Raw genomic sequence first — 13,627 nt, 5'->3', positions numbered from 1 at the left:
CCATCCATCTCTTTTTCTGGCTTCCTTTGCCCTTATGACGATCCATATTCATATGTAACACTTTCCTTAAAATTTATTGTCATTCCTACCCATTACATGCTCATACTATATATGCATAGTGTACTTAGTATAATGTAATGGAAAATTTGACTCTTAATCCCGTCCCGTTTTCTTAAACCATATTAATTTATATTTTATTAAGACCATTCTTTGATATATTGTACTCTGCTACAAACGTTAATCAATCCTGTAACGAGAACAATGTTTATGATGTTAAATATGTGAAAAATGATTAACTAAATATCAGCTCCGAATGATTTGTAATTGCTGAGAAAAATTGAGATTACTAACGTCAATATTTGCGATGCGTCGCCTTGATATAATTAATTTGTCATATTTTCTATAAGGACAGTCATAAATGTAAATAGTCACGTAAAAAATAATAAATGACATTTAGTGTTACCATTGGTGTACAAATTTGGATATTATTCAAGTAAAGAGATATCTTTGCGAAAGGTTGGTAGAGAGTGCTGATATCATTAATCATCACTATTTATACAATCTATACAAATAAATAAAACTAAAATGTCTGTTCAATATTGGGCAGTACAGTAACCCTAATATATATAATAATAATAATAGATATGTAATTATTAGGTTCGTAGATAGGGCATCAATAAAAGAGGAAAGTAAAGTATGTATATATATTGACAATGAAGTCTAAATTTACAGTCGTTTAATTCCTAATGTTTTAGAGATGACAAAGAACGTATATTGTCCTTACATGAACTAAAGAGTTATTAACACTGTTTGTAATTTCAAATTAACAGATTTTTACCAAATGCATATAAAAGTATCTATTATCCTAATAAAGTACCTAAAATCCGTTCAGCATTTTTGCGTGAAAGAGTAATAAACATCCCTCTATCCTTATTCACAAACTTTCGCGTTTATAATATTACATAATATTATTTGCGACTATAACTAAAACAAATGTTAGTAATAACAGTAACAATAAATAATGTGATGTAGAGCGTCCATTCATTCGGCCGACACATTTTGTCATAATTAGTGCGTTCCTGCGTGGCGCTAGCTTTTTTGACCTCATTTTTTTTACACTTGATCGATGCTCTGTGTTACCGATATACTGCCATGTTGGATTAAAGGCGAACGCATATGTGGTTCTGTATCTATTTTTTTTTATCACTGAACAATTCACACAACGCCGTTTTATCTCAAGCTAAACAGACTTTCTGTTGTTGTTACAGACTATAAGAAAGGAACAAAACACCTAGACCGATACAAATAATATATACACTATACATATTATGAATACAAAATTATGCACCGTGCGACGTCGAACCCGCGTCTATCCGGAGTAAATTGATGTGCTAAAACGCTGGATAACCAAGGCTGTCATTGACTACGATGGTGTCCATCTTAGTCTTCTGAAATGGCAACGCATGAGTGGTATCACCGGTGTCACATGACAGCATAATATCCATAGTGCGGTTCATATACGTAACTGTTATCATCGGATGGACCCTCAGATTGTTTGCCATTGCAATTAGGAATTACGTAAAAAATAAAACAACGTGGTGGATCAGACTAGTGGCCACGTTGCTAGAAATGTGTCATATATTACTGGCAATGAGGCGACTAGTCTGCATCACTAAACATCCCACTCAATTCATAATATACCTATTCCGTAATATCGTTGACGCTGTTCAATGGGTACTACAATCTGTCTCTGTAAATATATAGACGACATTGCCATTTATCATCGGGTGAACCTTCCCCTTGTTTATTATTCCAGTTACATAAAAATAAAAAAAAAATACCGTTAATTTATCACCCCACAGATCCCAACAAGGAAATAAAAATATTTGACAATTTCCGCTCTATTTGACAAGTAACCTGCGCGCGCCGCGCTGTTCTTAGTTTGAAATTGTTTCGGTATGCGCGGCCGGCGCCTGTAATTTACACTGTGAACCCCGCAACGCTTAATTAGTTAATAAGCTGTAGGCAATTATTTTAAAAATATTAAAAGCACGTGATTTACATAAATAGTTTCTTTTCATAATATTGGGTTTTTAATAAGTTTTACATATTGGAACTAGCTTAATCCGTGACTTTGTACTCGTATAATGTGGTATTCGGAACAAATAACAATTTTTAACTATTTATAAAGTAATTAGAACAAAATAGTTATATAACACTAAATAAGGAAAGGTGCATATTAGTAATGTGGACTAACCCCATTCATAGGGGGGACGGGGATTGTTAGTAATGTGGACTCATGACCCCATTACTAGCTATGTATGGTACATAGCTGGTCAGGTTGACCTCCACGTCCTCACCCACGACCTCCTCCCCTGGAAACCAACGTGATAAAGTACTGATTAATTTGTCACAATGGGCTAACTGACCTGACCTCATGTTCATCTTATCATCCTCCACTGCTTTACTGCTTTATTCCATTATCATGCATAACAAAAACTCTCATTGATAACAATGTACCTGACATAGGTTGATCTCCACGTAGTTCCGTGATCGTGGTAAATTGTCATTCTGGCAAATGATTGACCTAACTTCATGGTCATTTTATCATCGTCCACTGGAGCCCCACGTATACAGTTAGCGCAGGCGTGTGCATTCCCTCATGATTATCACATAGTATAAAATAAAGTCGCTGTCGATGTTACTCTTGTTACTCTTTCACGCAAAAACTACAGAACGGCATGTGATGAAACTTTACAGTAATATAGCTTATACATCAAAATAACACATAGGCTATAATTTTAAAAGGTTTCATGTAAATTGGGCAAAATCATTCAATAGTCGGTGTCGCTGTCTGTCCGTCCCTATGTATGCTTAAATCTTTAAAACTACGCAACGAATTTTGAAGCGGTTTTTTTTAATAGATAGAGTTATTCAAGAGGAAGGTTTATATGAATAATACATGTACACCCGCTGCTAGTAGCTATCATAAGTAGTCATCAATAACAAAACGAAAAAAAATTGCGATGCTTGCAATACAAAGAATAGTGAAAACTGCAACCGCTTCTCTTTATATAATTTTACTTTTATATTGAAATTTATATATTATAATTTAACCCAGGTGAAACCGCGAGCACAGCTAGTGAAACACATTTTCAACATAACAAACCTATTTAAGAAAAACTGTTCTTAATAATTATTAACATGTTGCGAGAGTGCTATCCCAAATGGTAATTATCGAATAGAACCCCGCATTCTTTGCAGGATTTAAATTTCTCGTTTTGTCAATGAGGCGGCGACGAATTAGGAATTCCATGTAAAAAATGTTTACCCGCGAAATATATATGAGCCGGAACAGAGCATGTAACTTGCATGTCATATTTGCCAAAAACAAAACGCATAAACTCCGATTTTGACTTGCACATCAGAGTAGTTAAGAACGATTTGGTTTGTGTAAAACTATTTGGTTACAGTTGAGCTTTATGCTGGTTCTTCTCAATATAATCTGTATACTGAACTGGACGATAAGGGAAAAAATATTAATACAGAAAATTTGACTTTCATACGCGGCTAAATGTATTGGGATTTTATTTATGCAGAGGGCAAATAAGGAAACACCATTTTTTTCGCAGTCGTCTTTTTTATTAATATGTTTTCTCTTTTAATATACAAATAATATATGTCAATATTACAAAGGAGTTTTATGTTCAACAAAATGTCTTACATGAATAAATGTCTTTGCAATGATTTGAATAAAAAAGACTAAACATTTTACTAACGTGAATGTATATAATTATTTTTACTTTCCCAATTACAATTATCGTATCTCTTATTTCGCATGTAAACTGAAATATTAATTAACATAGGTATATGGGTACATGGGGTTTGATGTAGATACTGCAAAATAAGGGTCTCAATTATATAACGATGAAACAAGTGTTATTTGACCAACTAAACTTAAGTCATCTGCTTGGGGATCTCAGTCTTACCTCTCAAGCAAGCTGTTTGGCGACTGATATTTCGCATATCTGTAAGAAGTTTCGTTTGTAACACAGGATAATATAGTTTGTAGTGTACAGATTGAGCAGTTAATAATAAAGATATTTATTCAGCATTACATCAGTATTCTTATCCACAATATTATTAGTATACAACTTAAAAGCTAAAGCTTAAAACATACTGGTAACGCTGAATGTGACTCCCACTCAGCATTTATACTGTAGTATGAATAAGTTATCCCACAACGCTGATTTCCAGTGGTTATGTTTAAATTACAGACTAAGGGATATGACATGTCCTCTAGTAACGTATGAGTGGTACGTAGGTGACAAATTATGTCCATAGTTCGTACATAGGCAACGGTTACCGCTTATTTAGGCCGTCAGTTTGTATACTATTCCAATTATATTAATAAGTGATACTGAGGTGAATAAGTTAATATAAATAAGGGAAGCGAAACTGAGGTATCCACACTGACGCCTTTTTACAATCTATATTTGAATTGTAAAAAGTCGTCGTACAAATTAACAAAGGAGAACTTGTGACTATTATTTACTTTATTTGATTATTTGCCGAGTCTGTGCAGTCTGTGGATGGTGATTGAGCTGTCATTTGTGACTTTGACATTTTAAGGTGTCGTTTTCCTGTGAAAGATTGGTGGATCAGTCACTAGTAAATTTTGTGATTGGTGGATTTATAAGGAAGTTGTTGTAACTGGTGAACATTCAAGTGTACTTTGTGACAATTGGTAAAACAGGAACTGTCAAATGGAATTAATCTTGTTGTCATTTGCAAAATGTTATTACCTTTATATCTACATTTATCGTTGTTCGAATGTAGAATGTAAATTAAAATAATATTTAGGAATTTATATTATATATATATTAAATTGACTGATTCTGTCATCTTGCAGTCTATATCTCTTGTGTTTAAGCTGATTTATTTATATGCATGAACTTAATGTGTGAAAGTGTATTGTGATACAATTTAATGCCGGATTCTAGCTCTCTATAATATTTGCAATCTGAATATAACTTGTTTGAATACAACTATTTCCTATTGTTACAAAAGTATATAGTATACTAAAGTTGCAGCGTAACAAACACGATAATGCGATTTTCAACTTAATAGAAACACTAACAAATACATATTCAAAATGCGAGTGAACATTAAGAAATTACTGATTATCGGTATTGGATTGGTGTTGATATGGTTTATTGTGTCATATTCGTCAGTAATAGAGTTATCAAAGTCAATACCCAACGACCACAATCTGTTAGAAATAGAAAATAGGATAGAACATTTAGAAAAACGTATTGAAGGTCGGCTCAGTGAAAGCAATAGTTTATTAGAAAAAGTGAAGAAACATTTGAAGAGGACAGAGGAAAACTATCATGGAGATGCCAAAGATAGCGGCTATGATCGAAATTTTATGCCAAGTATGTAGAAATCTTTGTTTTTCAATAAACTTAATATAAATGCACAAAACACTTAAATTACCATTTACCAATACAATCCACCTGCAGGAAGGAGTTATTAGTAATGGCAACTGGTGACCCACTATTACTAGAAATATCTGCCATGTTATCTGCTCTAAAAACCATTGTGATTAATAATAGTGAATTGGTCACAATGGGTCGTTATCCTCCACTGGTGCCCGACTAGCATGTACTATGCAGGCGGGTGTGCCATTCCATTGTCATTTATATGTATATGTACATTTAGAATCTTTTAATATTTCTAAGCTTCTTGGAAGTTATGACACATCATTAAATATAGAGAAATTTACAGTTTTACATTTACTTTTGGTTTGGCTTATAATCTTTGAACAATTAATTCAATTTATAAAAGTAATCATGTATATAAATTTATCACGCCTGTTAGCAGGCTGAATACATTGAACGAATATTCATATTTTAAGACCTACTTGTAACATTATATTCTGCAAATAAATAAATAAATAATTCTTGGGATAAGTCTGAGGTTGATTGGAATAAAAACACTATGTTTATTTGTAAAATTTTCAAATTTGCTATAAACATAGGTAGCCTACAAGAGTTGTAATTGTAAAATAAATATCATATCCCAGTATGTTTTGCCTCATAAAGAAGGAAAATTTATTCTTATAAAAACTTAAAATTAATTAGACAGAATTTAATTTGTTTAAAATTGATTAGGAAAATGTCCATGTCCAAATTACAATATATTTTGTCTATATTTGAATCAAAAATAAAAAATATTATTTTCTTTTTTACAACTAAACAGTAACAAATTTGTCATATACAGCTTAAACATATTAATTCCTTATTTCACACAGTATATTATAATCAAATATGGGAGAGTTCATACTCAGCCAACTTCATTCATGGGTAAAATAATAAAAAATATTTGAATAAAGAATATATTGATTGAAGTCAAACTAAACCAAACTAGATGAAAAAAAAAGGTTTGCTTGATTGTTTCAAAATGAACCTTAATATCAGTGTCACGTAATTGCATTTGTTACAGATACCGCTAATGTAGTTCTGCCCGTTTTGCTCATAGCGTGTGACAGGGTGACAGTGAGACGATGTTTGGACAACTTGGTCAAGTTTAGACCAGATAAAAATACATTCCCAATTATAGTAAGTCAGGTGAGTACATTCGAGATTTTTTTTTCTATCTGTGATCAGCCCTTCTGGCTATAATCAGATTTAATTATAATAATAATTTACATTAGAGATGTGTTCTTAATTTTCTTTAACAGACACTCCAATTTTATTTATATGTATAGATATATAATATGAGTAAAACTTTAAATAAATGGTATGCAGAGCTTGGGTTATAGATAATTGATATTAATATTTAGATATCCTTTTTTAAAGGATTTGCTACTATTGTTTTAACAGTATGTATTTACAATACATACATAATTTACATAGAAAACAGCCAGACTGTTACAAATAATTATACTCGTGAATGTGAAAATGTTTGTGCCGTGCTAGATATCGAACCCGCAATCATCGGAAGTAAGCCGATGGGCTAAACCGCTAGACCATGGAGGCCGTCATTATATGACGTACGTTAAGGTCGTGAATAATAAAAACTAGTTTGATTTCATATTTTTATCAAAAAATAGTTATGTACTTAATTCCAATGGTTGCACCATTGGAATTAAAGCAGTATGCTAACCACTGGCTCCGAAATTAAATAACAGAATACATTATATTGCAATTTAAGTACCAACCTAATCTTATTTAGGTCAGAGCTGATAACGATGCAAACGATAACCTGTTTAACGATGCAATTATGCACAAATTCTTGATAAGAACCAAAACGATGCGCATTTGTGCAAATGTGCATCATTGAACTAGTTGAACCGCGTAACTTCGTCTGCTTCCCATTTCCAGCGATTTTGCCGCATTTTTTTTAGTGCAGCTCTGCTCCTATAAATCGTGGCGTGATATTATATAGCCTACATAGTATGTACGCTACGGCCACTGTGTTGTATGTTGGACTCCATTTTTTGCAATCAGCCTCTTATTTGAGCCGTTGTGCGTGTAAAATATATACTGCCGCTGATTAAACTAGTTCAATTTAACACAATTGTAATAGCATATTCTACTGTAAAGTTTATCAAAATCCATTCAATAGTTTGTGTGAAAGAGTCACAAACATCCATCAATCCTTACTTACAAACTTTCGCGTTTATAATATTAGTAAGAAGTTTATTGTGATTTATAAAAAAAAAATGTATAATAAAGTACCTGTTATAAACAGACTCTTTGAAGCTGAACACTCGAAATCATAAGGTACATCTATCTGATGTTTTCGAAGGTTTTATGAGACACATACGGAGATAATTAAAAATGTGATTAATACGACAGCAAAATATAAATTAATAATTAATGATGTAATGTAATTATTTATTTAAAAAAAAACATCTATTAAAAAGAGCAACACACAAGTTTCTTGCTCATTCTTCTTGTGATGAATCTGCATTCCGAATGAGTGGTAGAATCAAAATATGACTATTCAAAAGTGCTTGTAATGAGTTTATTTGAATAAAGATTATTTCCATTTCTATTTCTATTTCTAAAATATTATTACAAAAAGAATATATCAAAAATACATACACAACTGTTCCCACGACTTTGCCAGCGTGGAATTTAACTTTATTTTTCTAAAATAAAAGTGGCCTAAGTTACTTCTTATTATACAACAGCTACCTACCAAAAAAGTCCCGTCAAAATCAGTCCAGCCATTTCAGAGATTAGCCGGGACATGAAAATTAAAAAAAATGTTATTTTGGTGTATGTACCGTATAGTAAAAAACTGTTATTTCATTAAAAATGTACTATTATTATTTTACTATTACTATTAAATGTTTACTAAATGTTATTACATATAATTAAAAAATAAAATACACTTCGTCAAGGAATTCGTTACATTTTTCAAAAAATACGCACCATCACGATTGTTATCCCGCCCCTCCGATCGAACCTCGTCCAATTCAAATAGAGATCGAAATTACGACGAGGTTCGAATCCCTAGCGATGCCCTCAGACTAAAGTCTTATCCATCACGCGATAGTTGACCTTCAGCCGCTCCATAAGTTCTTCCGCGAGTTCAGCCTGACATCTACACTTGCCCACTACCGTCTGGTGAATCTGTAAAGGCCAGCTGCGGCTAACAGCATTAGAGTAGTCCGCAAAAAAATGTCTATCCCATTATTTACTTGTTCTAGGATTGCGGCCACAATGCAACCTACCAAGTGATAAAGAGCTTCACGGATACAGACCCCAGCATCACTGTGGTCCAGCAGCCAGACACTTCAGAGATACCGCTCCCCCGCGCCAAGGTCAAGTTCCGGGGGTACTACAAAATAGCGCGACATTACAAATTCGCTCTGAACCACGTCTTCAACACGCTGGGGCATGAAGCTGTTATTATTGTCGAAGGTCAGTAAGAAAATTACTTGTAGGGACTGGTCTGCTTTAATCACCACGACTAATTTAATGTATACTAGACTATGTCTGCGGTTTCACCGCGTTAAATTTATAGGCTATAAGTTATTCTGATGCATAAGCTATATTACTGTAACGTTTCATCTAGGTTCAGTGGTTTTTGTAGCAAACATCCATACTTGTAAAGTTATTTACTTATAAATGTAAAGTTAATTTAAAAGAGCCAAACCAACATTTATTTAAAAGAGCAATGTGCAGGTTTCTTCTTGTTATAAGGGAGCTTTCCGAATGAGTGGTAGATTAAAAGAACGATAACAGTGGCTAGTTAAAAGTGCTTAAATTAAGTTTATTTGAATAAAGGATTTTCTATTTTATTCTAAAAATACAATTCAAAAGTACTTACAAATTATCAATCTCTGCTACTATAGCATATATCATATAGGTATAATTCAAAATATTTATTCATGTAGATCAACTACAGACTCTTCTGATATGTTAAATCTACCGTCAGTTCGGAATGATTTCGAGATGAGAAGAACTGACAAGCAACTCAGCTCGTATTCTATTCAAATAAATATTGTACATGTTTACAATTATATGTTCATATTTGGGAGAATAGAGTGACCACCAGCATATGCTATTGCAAAAGCAAACAAAACTTGAACGTAAAAGATACTTTGTGCTATTCGCAGATGACTTGGACATATCTCAAGATTTCTTCGAGTACTTTCGAGGCACGTATTCACTGCTGCTGAAGGATTCAAGTCTGTGGTATGTATCTGTGAACATATGTAAATGTAGACCAATTTAAATTATCGGCCTCGGTGGTCTAGCGGTTTAGCACACCGCTTTACTTCCACCGGTCTCGGGTTCAATTCCTTGCACGGTACAAACATTTGTATTCATGAGTCATCATCATCGGCTTCTTCCTTATCCCTTTTATTTGGGGTCGATGTAATACGTATTTGTATTCATGAGTTCATTCATTCATTCATAATTTAAGAGCTACGCTCTTGTTGGTGGAGCTCTTGCCACTTCCGCGATCTTCCATCATGCTCTTTAATTAATGAGTATCATTGATAAATTTTTTATGATGATATTTTGTCATATTTATATAATATTCCATCAACAGCCTAAAAAATAAGTTACTAGTAGCTTTAACAATGACTATAATTCCATACAACCTTTCGCGTCCCCTTTCAACCCCTTACAACCCTTTCTTGCATTTAAAAATAGTGTCCTTTCTCGGGGTTTAGACAATCTGTGCACCAAAATTCATTTAAAATTATAGTTTTGGCGTGAAAGCGCGGCAGACAGACAGAGTTACTGTCGCATTTATAATATTAATAAGGATATTTTAATATGTAATATAATAAACGCGAAATTTTGTGAGTACGTATCGATGCTTGTTACCAGGGATGTTAGGGAACTCCGTAACCGTAACCGAAACTATCGGATATCCGATATAAAAAAAAAATATTCGTAATCGTAACCGAATCCGAAATAAAAGTTTCGGATAATATCGGATAGGGGCGGAGCTTAATAGAGACACGTTATGTGGCCATTTCTTTAGCTATTTGTATTATTCTTTTGAAATTTCTTAAAAAAATAATATCCGTAACCGAAATTATCCGAAACTAACGGATAATCCGAAATAATTTCATATCCGCATCAGTATCCGATCCTATCCGAACTCTATCCGTATCCGAAATTACATATCCGTAACATCCCTGCTTGTTACTCTTTTACGCAAAAACTACTGAACAGATTTTGATGAAATTTTACAGTAATATAGCTTGTATATACATCAGAATAACATATAGGTTATAAATTTCACGCGGGTAAAACCGCGATCACAGCTAGTATTTATATTTTTTATTGGATGATAATAGAATAGTTTTATTTCACATTTCTAACAATCCCCTTCCTCTAGGTGCATATCGGCATGGAACGACAACGGCAAGAAGGAAGTCATAGACATGTCCCGGCCGGAGCTGCTGCACAGGACCGACTTCTTCCCGGGCCTGGGCTGGACGCTGCGGAGAGACACTTGGTTAGAGCTGGAGCCGCGGTGGCCTGAAGCGTGAGTATCATAAACTAATCATAAAATTCCATTATATCCAGTTTTTTATCTCAGAGACGATATTAACATTACTTATCTTGCCTGCTATTGCGATTCTTCAATTAATGCCTTATTTTATTATGTACTAGCTACCCACCCTGGCTTCGGCACGGGTGTACGTGTATTATACATGTAAACCTTCCTCTTGAATTACTCGTATCTATTAAAAACCGCTTCAAAATCCGTTACGTAATTTTAAAGATTTAGGCATACATAGGGACAGACGGCGACCGCGACTTTGTTTTATACTATGTAATGATTTGTATAGAACTGAAGTGTGAGTTAATTTTATGTAAGTTAGTTCTACTTGGTGGCATTTTTATGGAATAAAAAGGTGCGTGTGCGTAAGTAGTTAATAATAATAAAATAAAAATAGTAAGCGTTAAGCGTCCCGCTAGATCTACACACGAGCTAGCGGGACGTTTCACGCTTACTATCGGAAGTGCCATGAGCTTGTTTCCTAGTATTTTTTATATATATTTGAATAAAAAACTATTTGTTTCCAGATTCTTCGATGACTGGCTACGTAATCCAGAGAACACGCACGGCAGAGCATGCATACGTCCAGAAATATCTAGAACTTTCACATTCGGAAAGGTGCCTTTCTTCATTCATTCTTTAGCATATTTTTTTAACTATTCTAATGCTGTCAGCAGCTGGCCTTTGCAGCTTCACCGGACGATAGGGGGCGAGTGTAGATGGCACCCTATACTTGCGGTAGAAGTAGTAATAGATCGGTTGGAGACCAACTCCTGATTGCCGTAAGCAGTGCCGTGACCACACATACAATATCAATATATTAGTTTTATTATATTAATTCATATGTATGTTAGTCTATTAGGTATTTATAATATGGGCTTCATCATCTCAGCCCGGAAGACGTCCACTGCTGAACAAAGGCTTCCCATAAAGATCTTCATGACGATAGGTCCTGTGGTGCTCGCATCCAATGCCTTCCAGCGATCTTGACCAGATCGTCGGTCCACCTTGCTGGAGGCCTTCCCACGCTGCGTCTTCTGGTCCGCGATCGCCACCCGAGGACTTTAATGCCCCAAATATGGGCCTAGTTGCCAGAAATAAATAAAAAAATAAATAAACTTTGCAGATAGGCGTGAGTAAGGGCCTCTTCTACGATATGCACCTGCGAGCGATGCAACTGAACGTGGACTATGTAGAGTTCACTAAGATGAACCTCACTTACTTACTCAAGGTATTTCTTATAGAAAAAAAGTAAATTTATTTTTCTTATACATATAATTGGTAAAAATCACGGGATCTTACCCCATTTTATTTTTATTGAGTTCCCGATATTTCGGCAGTGTTACAACCGCCATGATCACGGGTAAACTGAAGAGCAGCGAGTAGATGCATAATATTTTTTTATGGGCAGACATATTCGTCTACCTTCACACGTCTTCGTTTGTTGCTACTATTGAAACTCGCTCGATATTCATATCAGCAGACTATACTTATTATACGTATAAATAATGACCGCGTCAGATTTAAAACAGTTTATTTTTCTTTCTCAAATTATTTGATATAGTAAGAAAGAAAAAACAATATTGTCAACTAATAACATGAACTACTATTAAGGTCGGACTTCGACTATAATTTAAATTATGCTTATATTCCACATTCAGTAAGAATATAGACAAATAATATTAAGTACATACATTGTTAATCTATTCTAAATTTGACCACAGACTAACAATAAATAAATAAATTAAGCATGTGTGTAAAATACGTGTGTGTAATGTTTTTTTTATTGATTTAATATACTTTCTTTCTGTATTTCTCTATATATACTATAAGCAAAATTTCATACTCCTCTATCCGCGCAATATTCGTAAAAAGAGGTTCAAAGTTTTTGCTTCACGTAAGATGATTTATAAAACTACACAAAATTACAATTTTATTAGTTTGTTTGGTTGCAATTAAAATAATAAAACCTTAAAAAAAATGTATCAATTGATTTTCTTGTCAGTTCTTCTGGACTGAACTAGGCAGACGTACTGGACGATAGGGATAGTGATAAAAAAAAAATATAATATATAATAAATAATTTTGAGTTTGAAGAAAATACATTGGTACCGTCACAGGAAAACTACGACGAATCTCTAACATCGACGGTGTACGCGCTGCCGGAGTGGACCGCGGACGAGGTCGTGTCGCTACCCGTGGGGGGCGACCCCCCCGCGGTCAGGGTCAGCTACTCCAATGCCAAGACTTACCAGAAAGCGGCCAAGAAGCTTGGACTTATGGACGACTTTCGGGTAAGATATAATAAACTTTTATTTGTTAAATATTGCCTTACTGTAACTACTCAGTAAAAATAGTGTCATAAAGGTATGGTATAGTAACTGTTTACCATCAGACGGGCCGTATGCTTGTTTGCCACTATCGTAAAATAAAATAAAGTGTTGTAAACAGAGTGGCGTCCCTCGGACGGCGTACCGCGGCGTGGTGTCGTGCTTCGTGCGGGGGCGGCGCGTGTGGGTGGCCCCGCGGGACCCCTGGCGCGGGTACGACCCCAGCTGGGGCTAGCCCCGCACCCCGCGCG

The 13,627-nt window shown here is 34.5% G+C and overlaps 1 protein-coding gene across 1 annotated transcript; it reads left to right on the top strand.

The window, feature by feature from the left end:
- Nucleotides 1–4,836: 4,836 nt before the first annotated feature.
- On the top strand, nt 4,837–13,611 carry LOC131855313 (alpha-1,3-mannosyl-glycoprotein 2-beta-N-acetylglucosaminyltransferase). The gene is made up of 9 exons (XM_059206568.1): nt 4,837–5,438; nt 6,508–6,632; nt 8,726–8,939; nt 9,638–9,716; nt 10,879–11,028; nt 11,574–11,664; nt 12,173–12,277; nt 13,167–13,340; nt 13,498–13,611. Exons 1-9 carry the CDS (start codon nt 5,156–5,158, stop codon nt 13,609–13,611), a joined length of 1,335 nt encoding a protein of 444 aa, XP_059062551.1. The 5' UTR covers nt 4,837–5,155.
- Nucleotides 13,612–13,627: the final 16 nt, after the last annotated feature.

The sequence above is a fragment of the Achroia grisella genome, unplaced genomic scaffold, assembly GCF_030625045.1.
Source record: "Achroia grisella isolate CSIRO2021 unplaced genomic scaffold, CSIRO_AGI_Agris_v1 utg1360, whole genome shotgun sequence".
Lineage (NCBI taxonomy): Eukaryota > Metazoa > Arthropoda > Insecta > Lepidoptera > Pyralidae > Achroia > Achroia grisella.
This window is presented reverse-complemented; position numbering and strand designations above follow the sequence as displayed.